The following is a 15,126-nucleotide window of genomic DNA, read 5'->3' on the forward strand; positions in this document are numbered from 1 at the left end:
AGGTCCAGGTGATAGGATCGGAATGTGGGAAGAGAGAAATTTTCCATCTAAAGCCGACTGAACTTCTGCTAATATGTTTAAAAAAAAAATATATTTCTGTTTCTGCAGGTAAAGATAAAAGAGATATTCCTTTGAAGATATACAGCTGTAACTCGGCAAAATGTGGACCTATAAATGGTTAACCCAGAGGGACTGACTAAAAACCTTCCACACTTTTAAGTTTTATCTGAAAGATAATCTGAGAATCTTTCTTAGAAACAGGTCACGGATCTGTCTGACTTGTCAGTTTTAATCAAACCCAAAGAACTGCCTTTTAATGTTATGACTGTTACATGAATAAATGTGGAAATGTTCAAGGGGAGGAAAATATGTGTATGATAAAAAAAAAATAAAACAACGAAATAAGAGGGAAAAAAACATGTTTTTAATGTGTTTATTTCTTTCTAGTACACTGACCAATCAGATATGCTTAAAATCTCTAATATAAAACAAACTTCACATTAAAATGTGCAAAACCAGACAATACAATGTGCAAATCTAAAAATTAAAACAATAGTTTTAAGAAACCTTCATTTTTTTTTTAACAAAAAAAATTTATTTGTATGAAAAAATGTTTGGGTTTTTTGTTATAAAAATTTTTGGCACATTGTTTTACTTCAAATTAAAAAGAGACTAGATCTAAACTAAACATGCTATAGATCTCCTAAAGCCTTAAAACATAACAGATAGCGACGTTATTGTGCCCCGCTTAAACCAGAGCACACAGGGCTGCGTGTGCATGGCGGTCAGACCAACCGTTCGCAAATATAAAAGCACCGTTGGTATTTCAGAGTAAACCTCCAGGGAATGGTCAAAGCTTCCAGATATCACTGGACATTAACAGAAGGCTTGGTGTGAAACTCAGAACTCCATGTCTGAAACCATCCGCTCAAAAACAGAAGCATTTTGTCCATACACGGATTTCAGGAATAAAAGAATCTGTAAACATTAAACAGAATGGCTACGTAATAAATAAAACTAAAAGTGAGTTTGAAACCGAGCGGGTTTGATTGGAGGAGAGTTTCTCCAAGATGTCGTCCGTTTGATGGTTCAGCTGCTGATCAGAGGCGCCGTCTCATCATTGACGACGATACCGTTCACGTTCTGAACCGGGGCATTACGGTAGATAAAGAACTGCACTGAGATCTGAGCAGCAAGGTTAAGGAATAAACTGTTCACTCTGTTGAAAAAAAAAAAAAAAAAAAAAGGAATAAACTGTTCACTCTGTTGAAAAAAAAAAAAAAAAAAAGATGTTTGACAAACAGAAATAAGCAGCAGGGTTAACCTTCCCTTTCTATTTATTAACCTCTTAATATCAATCTAATTTTGGGCAATCCTCGCCTATTTTGCATACCCAAATGGAAAAGCAAATAACTTAGGAACTGTAAGCCCAAGTTACATGTGTCATACATTATTTAAAAGCTAATACCTTCTAGTTTCTGAATATATACATGAAATTCGGTTGAGTAAAACACCCATGCTGCATCAAGCCCAAGCATCAGTTGAAACAACACTCAAAGTTGCTTTTTTTATTCTCAAAAATGATAGGTCTTTTTAGAACAGCAGTTATAAAGACATGCTTGCTTGTTGTGGCTGCTATATCTGTGTTAATTGTGCTTTGATGCTCGCTGTGTCCATAAAATGAACAAGGTGGTTGAATTGTGGAGAATCTAAGCTTCCCAATGATGTCTAATATGTCTATATTGGTAAACATTTTACCAGTGTAATTTTCATGCAGTCTGAGTTATTTGCAAATGCTTTAAAACAGGTTTTGAGAGATTAATGAGGTCCAGTTAAACTAAACCCAACACTGAGGATAAGCTGGTTATCCACTCAGTAATTGAAACATATTTATTGCCACAGGATATTTATACCTTCCTGTAAAAACAGAAAAGAGGGACATGAAAACTAACAACAACTCAAACTGCTCTTCTTATAAAGGTCCCAGCCTTAACATTGGAAAGTACAGGAAAGTACTTGTACATTTCTGATTCTTACTTCTAAATGTTTTAACAGTACGCATAAATTAGTTAATTTGTGATTCGTATTCGTAAATATGTTATTTTTAATTTTTATTTGTACTAATATCTTTCATACTTGTAAATATGTGACTTATATTCAGAAAGTTCTGATTTGTGCTGCTAAATTTGTGCATTAAGTACTTGAAAATATGTAACTTGTATTTCAGCAAAGCTGTAACTTTCTAACTTGTATTAATAACTTCTAAACTTCTTACAAATGAAGATCTGATGTCACATGTTGAGTTGATAACAAGGAACAAATAAAAGCCCTAAAGTTATTTACATTATTGACTTTTATTTATAATTTTATCTACGTATTTGTACATTTTTATCAACAGTTAACCTCCCCAAACAAGGCAAGGTAAAATCTAGAAAGGCTGAAAGTTAGAAGGAAAGCTTTTCTGCGTTAGGTTGTTAACCCTAAATAATGTGTGTAAATGAAAAAGACTCGGTTGAGTACAGTTAAACAAAGAGCAGTGGTTGGAATTAAAAGCAGCCTAAAAAACTAGGCAAAAAAAGCTGAGTAAATGTCAGTAAAACCGCTACAAAAACAGAGCAGCACTATTGAACCCTGGCAGATTTTTTTTTGTTATGCAGATCATTTCTCCATCTGACAGCGTCAAGAAATCTTTCAAACAATTCCTGAACTCAGTCTAAGTTAGGCTAATAGTAAACCTGTTGTAATGATTCCAGAACAATCCATCCAAGCTATTCCACCAAGAAACAACAAACCAACACTTCTGAAAACTTAAATCCAGAACAGGCTGTTTTAGAGTTAATAGAGCTCTTAAAGTATTAGAAGTGTCCAAACTAGACGAGAAAATGCTAAAAGATATCCCATCACTTCTGTTCTTCCTTATTTTATGCAAAGACTTTGAGTGTAGCTTCATACTCAACAGTAAATAACCTAATAATCTGATAGAGGACCTTTGTAGCAAAAAACAAAGCAACCAGCAGGGGGAGCCAATGTCTTCTTTTTACACTGTTGACCCTGCACTACCTGTTTCACTCTAAACCAGAGACTTTCAGCCATCATCTCATAGGAATATGGCATCAGGTGAAGTATTTATTTTTTAAAGGATACGATGAGGTCCAAGGTGAGTGTTCCAAGGCTCCCGATGAGCCAGGGCAGGTGATGGACCAGGTAACTCCTCTCGCCCTGGCCGTGCTCAGGGTTCTTCAGCAACACACTCAGACCGTACGTGGTGTTCCCCAAGATGACGAGGGCAAATAAGAAGTAGGACACTCCCTCTGTAGACTTCCTCTTAAACTGTGATGAGAAACGAGACAACCGCAGAGGAAATGATCATCTTAACAAGGAATGGGGAACGTTTTCACTTCTTTTACATACTCACAACTTATGTGCACATTGCAGCATAGGGAACAAAATCTATGAACATAAAATCTTCTCCTTTTCATCTTAATGAACCCTTTTTCTATTTTCATCTTCTGCTTACCAACATAGACCTCCTCTGTGATGACTTATAAGCAGAAGAGGCACTAGCTTCTTAAAACAAACACACAAAACAATGCACTCTTTAAGCACATAGATCTACTAAAAACTAGATTGTTTTTTGTTTCTGTCAACAAATTCATGCTTTAATCATGACCTCCATGCACAAAGCAGCAGAAACATTAAAACTGGTTAAAGTTCCCTGCCATGCCGTTTGTATGTTCTTTTAAACTCTACGACACGCACATGCATACAAACGCTCCCGTATTTGGAAGTTAAATTACACGTCCTGTATTGAACTGATAAGGGACGCTATTTGTTCCATATTTTCATGAATAACTAAAAAACAGTAATTTCAGTGGCACTTGTGCACAGAACAACTCTACTGTTGCGAGTGTGACCCATGTCTGCTTGTCCTCATTCTCTCTCTCTCCCTCCCTCTCGTAGCGATAGCTTAGAGTCCTACTGTTCTTGATTCGCCTTCCCCTTATGACGTTGTCGGTCTAAAGCATTCTCCACTCAGTTATCTCTCTTCTTGTGGCGTTTGTCATGGTTTCCTGGTGACGGTCCTCATGTTTAGTTCTAGTTCTACAAACTGTGTGCCTGTGCACGCCAACTTGAAGCATCTATTGCAACATTATTCATGACAAGTGCCCAGCTGATTTGCTCAACTGCATTCAAACAAACACGTAGAACTTTATATCCATTATGATCTTGGACAGTGGTTTTCAAAGCGGGGGCGGGAGACCTTGGGGGGCCACAGCAGGTTGGCAGGAAAAGTATAGCACAACAAAATTAGTAATTTAATAAACTGGGTAACTAACAACCAAAAAAAAAAAACAAAAATAAGCAACAAAAAAAAAATAACAATATAATACCGGTAATCTTACCTATAGCCTAAAAAAATTCTAGCACGCCATTGGTTTGTGGGAGGATTTCTGTGCGCGATGATACTGTGCAAACTTAACATTTCCATTTATTAATTATTTGAATTGGCTGTACCTTATTGCAAAAAATACAAGCCACGCTCAAAATAACAAAATAAAAGTACGGTATGGTTCTGTGTTGAGCTGAAACGGGACACAATTTGGTTAAAAAGCAGGAAATTGCATCTAAGAAATACAACATTTTCTGGGGGTGGGACCCCTGCGCCAATGAATTTTCTCTAGGACCCCCGTGTCCCTTATTTCCATTTCTGAAAGTTTGTAACCCTATTAATAAGGCACCGCCACTCATTCAAACTGGAATATAACACAGCAGCAAGACTGGGATAGTTTCCAAACGTTACACAGAAAACTGGTTTTCTATAAATGTTATTTCCTGAGAAAACAGGCGTTGCTGGTCTGTAGTTGTACGCCAGCATGGAGCAAAACTAGTCTGCTTTGATCACTGAATATTTTTTATGCACAAACAGGAAAGTCTTCCTGTGCATGTTTGCATGTCAATGCTCAGTTCCAAAGAACATGTTTCCCTCTAGTGGTGTGGCAGCGAAATTGCGACTAAAATGTCATGTAAGATGTGTTTATAGAAACAGAGAAATAATCCCTGTTTCAAAAGCTCGCTTTCCCGTGAAAACATATCTATACCGACCCTGAAATCCCAAAGACAGAATTTTGCTCATTAGAAGCGAGTCTGAAATACTGACCTCTAGAGGTCGCCTATGTCTAAATGTTCGCAGCCTGACATTGTAAAATGCAGCATACAAGCAAGTGATTCTGAATCATGTACTGAAGCGGTTACCAATAATTTTTTTTTTATTATTATTGTGGTGTAGGATTTTCATGAATTATAGAGATAAGTCAAATCATTGAGCTCTCACTACTCATGGTGCGTTCAGACTGCATGCGGTGGAGGCCGTTATTTCCACCAACCCTGCAGGTAGTTCACCGCTCTGCATTTCAAACTCAGCAAATAGACAGTAATAGTTATTACTTCTTTAGTGCAGGTTTGTGCATTTAAAATTCTCATTTGTAAAAATGAAAACATTTAAAAATGAAAACAGATCTGATGTGCTGCTGTTGTTTCAGAGATATTAAAGATTATCTTAGCTCACTCTGAGGTCAACTATCCCCCCTAACAAATGTTTTCTGAGCCATAACAAGGCTTTCTATAAGCAGGGCCACCCTACAAGGCTGGAACTCAACGCTACACCAGACATTTTGAATTGAGAAAGCTTTAGGGATGGGAAGCAGAACATCTAAAAACTTGGAAAACAAATTCCAGTGGTTTGGTTTTTAACTTTTTTGGAAAGGTAAAACTATTTTTATGCTGATTTGGTCTTAAGGTTGGTTTAAGATAATTATTTTCAATCAACCACGATGATGTCACCATCCCAGCAGAAGTTAGTGCTGTACTCGTTTCCTGATATAAAGATATACATGTACTTCCTGTGCTGGTATCGAATATAACAGTGAGAATGTTTACCTTATTTAGAGGCTGGAAGGATTTTTTTAATATTTAGTAAATCACCAGCCTACCAAACCCTCTGCTTTAGTCCTACCGTTACCCCTGCCAACCACATTTCATTTCCTGTCAAGGTCTCACTGCCGGCATTTCACAATAAAAGCACAGGTGAACCATATCATCAGAGACTGCTGCTAAATTGTTCTTTATGAACAACTTTTGAATTGCCTTGGGGAGACTATCCCCAAAGGCTCTGAAAAAAGGATTTCACTTTGATTCATCCAGAGCTGTGCCTGCATCACAAGTCAGATTCGGCGGTACCTCCTTGTAAATCTATCCCCGCAAAAAGCAGCGATGCTGAGCAGTGGGCAATGACAGACTGGGCTCTGTGCTGGAGATAAGACAGGATGATTAACAGGCCTAAAAGGACTAATTTAAAACGTCTTTTTTCAAAGCCACCTAAAGACCTCTTGAGAGTATTCCCTAATTCTACCTTTTCGACATTATTTTCTCTCTATTCCATTTTATGATTGACTGCTGGTCGGTTCCTTTGTCGCGATTTCATAGAAAAGATCAGCTGGTGTTATCTTCAGCGATCATCGCTCCTCTCTCTCTTGCGGTGCTGCTGTTTGACAACACCTCAGCTCTATCTAGTAGGACAAAGTGAGGGCGGAGCAGTGAACGCTCTCAACGCTGGAGTTTACCACTCGCCACTGCCCGGTTTGTATAGGAATTCTATGTGAATCCACCGCGTTTGCCACAGCCACCATGGTCTGAATGCACCATTAAAAACCCTTGTTTTGCTCAACATGTCCAGTAATTGTGGTTCTAGTCCTCATTTTTCCATTTGAATCGAGTAAAATCTGGCCGATTATGGCTCCTAATGAAAACATAATCCCTCTAATCCCTTTTGATGATAGATAAGATTTATGAAAGTCATAAAAACCTTGTCAAACAGTGACATAAGAAAAAAAGTTAAACTATTTGGGTTTTAAACACTTCCTGATGTGCGATCGGTACCAAACCTTAAGCAGATGTTTCCACTTCATCCCTAAAGATATCAGTGTTATGAACTGAAGGGTTAAAATGACCAGCACCTGTATAGGTTGTGTTTTAGACACAAATCTTACCTACATAATCATTTTAGCAGGGAGCAGTTTGTCATACTCACATTAGTGTACATTTGTGGCAGCCTGGAGCAGAGGTAGAGGACTGATGACACTGACCCAATGGAGAAACCAATGATCTCTTTAGGGGTAAAAGCCTGAGGTAACAGAGAGGAAGAATTAATGTCAACAGACATAAAAAGTTCACTTCTTTCAGAGAAATAATAATTAGAAAAAAAAAAAAAAAGGTCAGACCTTGATAGAGCTAAAATCAGTGGTTGAGAGCAAAGAGCGGCTTCTGAACCCGAAGGAAATCCTTTCAGTTGGCGAGCCGAACCCAGGGAGGGGGCTGAGGCCTACGGTGAGGCCCAGGATGCAAGAAACACCAACAACATGCAAAACACTTCTGCCTGGTGATGAAGGAACAACAGTTTCATCTTTAATAATTACAACCATTTAAAAACAACTACTGAAAACTGAAGCCTGGTTTGGAGTAAAGATGACTCATTATACAACAGCACCGCCATACAGGGGGATGCAATATATGATATAAGTAATAATAATAGCTCCAAAACCAGGTTTAGACTTGCTAATTTAAACCATGAGTAACTGTTTGCTGGTAAATAATAACAAGTAGACTAGAGATGACTTATGAAAGCTTTGCTTCATTTTCTATTTTTGATTTGAAGCCCAGGAAAATATTTCATTTCTACCTTCAGGATATTGTCCAGCAATATGGATTTGATCAAATTACTCATTGAAAAACCCAAAGCAGGAGACGTATTATCCTTCTAGCAATGGTGGAGATTTGCTCAGTAACAACAGGCTCATTTTGTCTGCAGGAAGCAGCTTTGTTTTCTAAAGTCGTTCTTTAAATTACCAGTTGTTCAGTAACACAACAGCAGCTCATATATTTGGTAAGTTTTAACTGTTAATATTTGTTTTTACTCCAGCTGCCATGTGACAGGTAAGGGAGAAAACCCTGTAGTATTTTCGCTATATTCAAACACAGAAATAAAATGATTAAAATAAAAAAACACACCAGCCTAATGGCTGTGTAGATTCTTAGTCATCTGGGTCATAGAAACCACAAAACAGACTTAAATTAGTGTGAGCCGACATATTTGCCAAAGACTCCTGGATAGGCGTCAAAACATCTTCCTAAAAAATATGAGCAAAGGTCTGGTTGCCTTCAAAGTTTTAAAAATCCTACAGTGGGATTTCCTTTATCTTTCTGGATGTTTGTTACCACTGACTAGAACAAGACCTGCTTTATTTACAGACCATCTTTGGTTGAATTTTTTCACTGACATTGTGTTGTTATTGAGCTTCAGTGATGTTTTATACTGTAGATGTGGTAAATAACAAAAAATGTATCTTTTAAATGCTGCAGAGTTTCCAACTCTGGACTATTAGCAACGTTTGAAGTGAATTTATAAAGGATGTGGCATCCTTCATAATTCATCTAATTTATATGAAATTATATATATATATATATATATATATATATATATATATATATATACAGTATATAAAATATTTTCATGTGTCAGCTGGGATAAAAACTAAGATGAATCTTTTATGAGTCTAATTTCAGCATTTTCTGTCTAACTTAGCTGCAGTATGCAGCGATGTTTCCTTAACTATTTAAGCTGCATGACTGATCACGATTGACTGCTGGATGGCAAACGATAACCAGCATGTTACAGACTAGAGGGGACTCCAGATTAGATCCAAAATATCTCTTAGAATTAAACAGCTCAGACAAATAAATAAGACTTTATCATAGCAAGAATATTTTTACAATCTTTAGCACACTTTATATTTTTCTGGCAGCCTGATTGGATTTTGAAACCAGACTCCGTGTGAAAACTAATTTTTAATTTTCTGAATCAAAACGTGAAATTAAGACTTTTTACTTGAACAAGGCTCATCTAAGCAGGAGATCGAGAAAAAAAAACAACAAACTCAAATCATACTCACTTTGAGTCATTCTGTGCCTCATTTTGTAGTATGTGTACATGCCCAGCATCAGGAGGTCAGCCAAGACGTAATAAATGGCCGTATAGGTCTAATTTACAATAAAAAAACAAGACAGATGATCCTCAAACCAAATAAAACAAAAAACAAACTTGATATCTAATAAAAGTTTGCTTTAAACAATTTTTGATGCTTTAAAATTACACAAGAATTATCAGAAACAGTGAAATTGCTTAAACAATAAAAACTTGAAAAAAATATGATAGTTTATTATCATCACTGTGGTGTTACTTAAGAAAAAAACAAAACCATAAATGTTATAGGTTACACGGCAGGTTTAAAATAAGATATATAACCTATAAAAAACATGTTTTCAAAAATCACCTGAAGAGGAAGCTGGTCAGCCAGAAAGGATCCCACCAGGTTACAGGAATCACCTCCCAACCACAGCAGCAGGAACCAAATAGACAGGGCACTGTCCATATTCCCCTTTTTACAGGAGCTGTAGTACTGTCTATAATCAGTGGGGTGGTAGAGATGATCGTTAAAAAATAAAATAAAAAAAACAACAACAACAAAAAACACACAACTAAATACTTACGGAAGAGAGGACACCATGAAACAAACGATGGACAGGAGACCTAGATAGACACTGGCCATGTCCCTCCCATCCTGGGCACATTCCCCAAGTCCTTCCCAAATCCACTGGGAACCATTAGGACATAAGGACGTGAAGTTTCCTGAATCGCTCCATCCGGTCGAACTCGATGAGAAAAATATGCTGTTCCGCATCGTCTCCTGGTTAAGAGAGAAATCTGTTAGTGAATACTATAACTGTTACCTAAGAGGATCTTCATCAACAAATGAACTGGAGATGGGTAATATAACAAATTCACTAAATCGGCTCTGATGGATGCTCCACAGGTAACAAGGAAAATCCAGATTATTTCCCACTCTATTCAATATATACTTAAAAAAGTAAAAAAAAAAATAAATAAGACAAAGCCAAAGCATGCGTTTGGTTCCTCATGAACCTCATACCCAGGGTCAAACACGGCAGCGACAGTGTCATGGTCTGGGACCATTTCAGGGAACTAACTAGCCATAAAAGAAAAGCTGCATCATCGTCTTATAATGTCTATTTTAAGACCCTGAAACCCTGAAATGTAACAACTACAAAGAATGAAGGTAAAGATTGTGTCGTCAAGCAGTTATCCATTAGAGGAGGAAATGGGAATTCAAACACATGTTGCATTTTAAGATCTGATATATTTAGGTGTGATAAATAAGCAAACTTTTTTCCAAATCAAAAATGTATTCATTTTCAGCTGAATTCAAAACTATCACCCCCATTGAAAAAAAAAAGATACACCATTTATTATTTCCATCTCTGCTTACTTCCTCATATCATCAAGGCAGCGAATGATGGAAAAAAGGTTTGCAAAACAGATATGTGGATAAAGAAAAACCCACCACCAGGTTTGAATATGAGGCCACAGAGTGAAAAACCTTTTCTTAAAACATATAAACATCTGTTAACCCCTGGCTTTAGATGTCCACTCTGAAGGGACCAAAGGTTGCAAAATATCTAATATATAAGAGAGTAAAAAAAAAAAACAGAGTGTTCAGTTCAGTCTACTGCGGGTCTGTTGATTAGATCAACGTAAAAAAACGTAAAAATCCATAAAAATACTCAAAGTAAATCAATAGGGCGCGAATGACTCATATATAGCCGGTTAGCTACTTTGGATTATAGCAACAGCAGCTACCAGCTGCTCAGTAACAGCGTACTGTTGTAACCAGTTTATAAACGTGTAATGTTTGGGTTCGTCTTGCCTGTGTGGCCGCTTGGAGATGCCCACTGTCCCCACTGAAAGCAGAACAACAACGTCGTCGTCTCTAGTTTCGGGAACGTACAAGGAGAACAGATAAACAACTCCCACCGGTGTTCCGTCGAATTCAGCTTCCCCAAATACATCAGACACCCGCGAGCTGATTGGTTGGTTGCAATATGCTGCTGATCTGATTGGTTGGTTCGACAGGGAAACGGAACCGCAAACACAGTCATGTGACCTGTGGCGTAACCGCGCAGAGTGACTTTCAAAATAAAATGTTTTTTAATTTTTGAAAACATAGGAAATTATTAATTTTAAAAGCAAATATCCAAGAACAGTGAATTATTACTATAGGCTGAGCGGAGGGGACCTTTATTCCCTAATACTGAAGCCAGGTTTAACTTGATTTTCTGTTCCATAACTACATAATCAAGTTCCGCAAAGTTTATTGCAAAAAATTTAATAATTCCACGATTACATTTAATGTAGATCAAATTCATGAGAGAATTTTATTTTTTTCTAATAATCTTTTGATAATTGTACAATTCAATCGCTTGCTTCAAGTGATCTGACATTTTTATGATGTGCATTTATTTTTTTTAAAGGTAACAAATTAAAGGAGCCACCTACCCAGAGAGCTGCTTAGATCAGATCCGATGCTGAATCCAAGTTTCTGCAGAAGCAGCGGTGTCAGCTGACCCGCTGTCAGACTGACGACTCAGCAACGAGTTCACTGATGTCAGCATGCGGGATTTTATTAGCAGGTTTCCGGAAACATCACGTGTTTTTCTCAGACAAGTTATGACTCGAAAAGCTGAGCACAGCTCCCAGTTTAAAATAACAGACCCAATACGAGAACAATAATTAAAAATAAAACTAAAAGCAGCATAGATCTCCCTGTTGATTGAGAAAATGACATCAGTGTTTTCAGGGCTGGGTTTGGTGTGATCTTAACTGGAAATATGGGCATAATAAAAACAAACTCAAACAGATTAGAAAAAACAAGTGGCATATTTTGTCAAAACTACTAATAACGTTTGACTCTGATGAGAAGAAGGATGTATGGTATTCAAAATGCTTTCCAAATTGAAATCTAAAAACCTTTGAGTTCATGTGTAATTAATCTGACATGCTAAATAACATAACCTCAAATTTAACTAAACTTGACATGAAAAGCAAAAACGTGTCAGAGAATCTGTAAACTTTGGAGGAGCTGCAAAGATGCGCTGCTCAGTCAGCAGGAAAAGCTACTAGTCATGAATCGCACAAATTTGATTATTGAAAACTAATAAAAAGAAATCCAGAATAAATTTTAAGTTAGCCCATGTAGGATTGGCAACACAATGAAAATAAAACAATATGGCTCACTTCTTGGAAAGACATCGACGCCTAACAGAAATCTTTTTTTTCATATTCTTCTAAGTAGGGCTAAAAGTAAAGATTATTTTATTTATACTTATTTTACCTTTTTTTTTTTTTTCGATTAATCGATTATTGATCGGATAGCCAAAGCCTCCATAAGAGAAGACCTTTTGAGAAATTAAATCAGGTGAAACAAGAATTTTTCCACTTGAGTTCTGGATAGGGCATACTGACAGACGAAAAATTATAATTTTTTTTTATCTTATATGCAAAATGTTTATATATTTTTTACAATTTTGGTATAATTAAGGCTCTATTTTGATCACTCTTTCAGCTAAAAGCATGTTTTTGAGTCTCTACTCCTGTTAACGATTAATTACTAAATTAGTTATCGATTATTTCTACAATCAATCAATCATGATTAATCCTATTGTTTCAGCCCTACTTCTGAATGTGAAATTATATCATAAACATTTCACACAAACCAGAATGTAGACATACTTATGATTTAAATATAAATAGGTTTTTTATCCCCTTCCTTGAACACTCCATTTATATGATAAACATGGTGGTGGCAGCATCATGCTGTGGGACTTCCCTCCCAGCAGGTGCATAAAATCATGTCAGCTGATGGAAAGAAAAAAAAATCAGACGTGCCAATTAATTTTGTAGCTGAAGCAATGACACGTTGAGCCGTATGTAACTTGTATCTTCTGTTTTTATAGAGGTCAGAAAGAACCAGTCCAAATCTTCTCATTTCCATAAAAGAAAAAAAAAATCTTAATTTTGTCACTCCTGCATGTGTTGCTAATTCAGACACATCAGTTTTTTTTTCCTGTGCATTTTCTTACCTTCTTTATCTTGTTACTTGTTTTGCTCATTCATTGTTTAACAACTTATACACAGACATCCACCCATGGCCTCCGTAAACATTACCCTGCTGTGTAATGTCTGCTCTGTCCTCCTGCGGATGTGGGTCACGTTAAGGCTGTGAAATGTTCAGGGTCAGATGGTGGCTGCATGTGTCTGAACGACCATGCAGAAAAAAAAAAAAAAAAAATGAATTGAACATTAAAATCTGAGTCGTGAACATAGTTCCTAAGTCCAAACATAAGTCCAGTAGAGAACCTTGTATGACAAAAAGCTGATATTCACAAACGCTCTTTGTACTTTTCCAAGGCCCGGTACATAGTTGTGTTTATAAGCTAATCAGGGCTAAACTGCAGAAAAAAGACCTTTTATGTTTTTTCCCCATCAGATCTATAAAATAGTTTAGCTTTCCAGACAGTTGAATGTATTATTTGATTGAACATCAAACAGCTGAATGTTGTCGTCTCAGCTGTTCTCTAAAACCTTTATAACCTAAAACAAATGCAAACCTATTGTACAAATATTTTCTCTGGTATAGTTCCAGATGTTTTATTGATGCACCAAAACACCTATACTGTAGACTCTCTTATTTACACAACATTTGAACACAGTCATACAAATACTTGGTAGGCTCGATGTCGAAGTATAGATAATATACATCAGAGTAGGTCAAGTTAAATGTTTTTATAAAGAAATTGTTACAACTCTACAAATGCAAATGGATGATAGAAAACACAACTAAATCAGTAGCTACAACTAAAAAAAAGAAAAAGATCAGCCTTGAAATTTTTGTACAAGCAGGTTAAAGTCCATGAAACACACAGATCAGCGCTTCCATCTTTACGCCCTCAGGGGTTCACAGAAATAAACACAACAAAAGACCTGCAAATACTTTTATTCTAAGGCAACAATTTTAGAATGAGTTTAAGAAATCTTTGTACTCATCATATGTTGCTCCAAAATAAAATAAAATAAAATAGAGGAGTGGGGGAGTGTGAGGAAGACAGTCCTTTTCCTTCTTGCTTCTTTTTCTTTTACGTCCGCTTCTATTTGATGTGAAAAACCTTTTCGTCCGTTTTCAACCGTTTACGTCTGGGCTGAATGTCGTCCTCCGAGTCCTCCGTTTCCACCTCCTCTCGTTCTCTCTCGTCTGACGACTCTGGATCCGGCGAGTCGGGGAAGGTTTGATTCGGGAACATCTCCTGAAGCTTCTCCTCAAAGTACAGGCTCACCGCCTTACCGGATATCGCCATCTCCGATCCCGCCTGTCGGAGGAGGAAGAGGAGGAAGAGGTCGAAGAAGAGCGTGAGGAGTGGCATAGAGAAGGAAGGTGCGAGTACCATTGAGTGGGAGGTGGTTGGGGGCATGAGTGGGTTGAGGCAGGAAGGAGGAAGAGGAGAATGAGGAGACAAATTAGATTTGGTTAAGACTCCAGGTAGCAGGGAGGCCCCAGCTCAAGCTTGCTGTACAGAGCAGGGATGTCCTGCTGTCCTGTCCCACTGTGGCTCCATGAAGCATTTCCACAATTATCTAACAGGCTAAAAAGGCTCCTCTGAATTCTATTTTAAATATTTTTACTCTTTCACAGATAAAAGAACAATCTAACCTCCACAGGCTGGTGATTATATGCCTTATTGCTCTCAGAATCCATCTCACCTTCACCACTGAAGAGCATCAACCAGCAAACCTAAAATGCATTTTTAAGATGTCTAAAACAGCAAATCAACCACAACCACAGACTAAAGTACCTCTAATTCGAACATTGCAGTTTGAAATACAGACAGATTGTTCCAAAACACCATTTCAGAGCCTCACACAGAGATTACCTTAACGTCAAAGGCTAAAGGAGCACACATACCCTTTGTTTAAGGTATTTTCCACTTCAATGATTTAATATTTTGCATTTAAATCACATCATTATTTAAAGGTTTGAGCATGTTCTATTTTTAATTAAATTTTATTTTATTTTTATACTTCTGCTATAAAGTAGCTGAAAACAGTTTAATTATTGTTCCTAGTGATTCATAGAGCTCCAGACAAAAAAATCATTTTTCATC

At 37.0% G+C, this 15,126-nt stretch overlaps 2 protein-coding genes across 6 annotated transcripts in view; both read right to left on the bottom strand.

Moving 5' to 3' along the window:
- Positions 1 to 539: 539 nt before the first annotated feature.
- pqlc2 (PQ loop repeat containing 2) lies at positions 540 to 11,558 on the bottom strand. Of its 2 annotated transcripts, none has more exons than XM_015387588.1 (8): positions 11,468 to 11,558; positions 9,604 to 9,800; positions 9,387 to 9,516; positions 9,006 to 9,093; positions 7,278 to 7,432; positions 7,088 to 7,180; positions 3,145 to 3,330; positions 540 to 1,185 (listed from the first exon to the last, which is right to left on the bottom strand). In XM_015387588.1, the coding sequence occupies exons 2-8, from the start codon at positions 9,792 to 9,794 to the stop codon at positions 1,090 to 1,092; spliced, it is 939 nt and encodes a 312-aa protein (XP_015243074.1). In that variant the 5' UTR covers positions 9,795 to 9,800; positions 11,468 to 11,558; the 3' UTR covers positions 540 to 1,089. The 2 variants fall into 2 exon arrangements, with proteins under 2 accessions (XP_015243074.1, XP_015243073.1); XM_015387587.1 differs by lacking the exon at positions 11,468 to 11,558 and adding an exon at positions 10,839 to 10,991 and having other exon boundaries at positions 545 to 1,185.
- A 2,029-nt stretch (positions 11,559 to 13,587) lies between these two features.
- The window catches only part of trim33 (tripartite motif containing 33), a 38,556-nt gene continuing 37,017 nt past the window's right edge, over positions 13,588 to 15,126 (bottom strand). For all 4 annotated transcript variants that reach the window (XM_015387604.1, XM_015387603.1, XM_015387602.1 and 1 more), the window contains one exon: positions 13,588 to 14,334. In XM_015387604.1, the coding sequence (XP_015243090.1) occupies positions 14,116 to 14,334 (219 nt within the window). In that variant the 3' untranslated portion in view covers positions 13,588 to 14,115. The remainder of the gene's footprint in view (positions 14,335 to 15,126) is intronic.

This window comes from Cyprinodon variegatus, unplaced genomic scaffold (assembly GCF_000732505.1).
Source record: "Cyprinodon variegatus isolate N-32 unplaced genomic scaffold, C_variegatus-1.0 Scaffold399, whole genome shotgun sequence".
NCBI classification, from domain to species: Eukaryota; Metazoa; Chordata; class Actinopteri; order Cyprinodontiformes; family Cyprinodontidae; genus Cyprinodon; species Cyprinodon variegatus.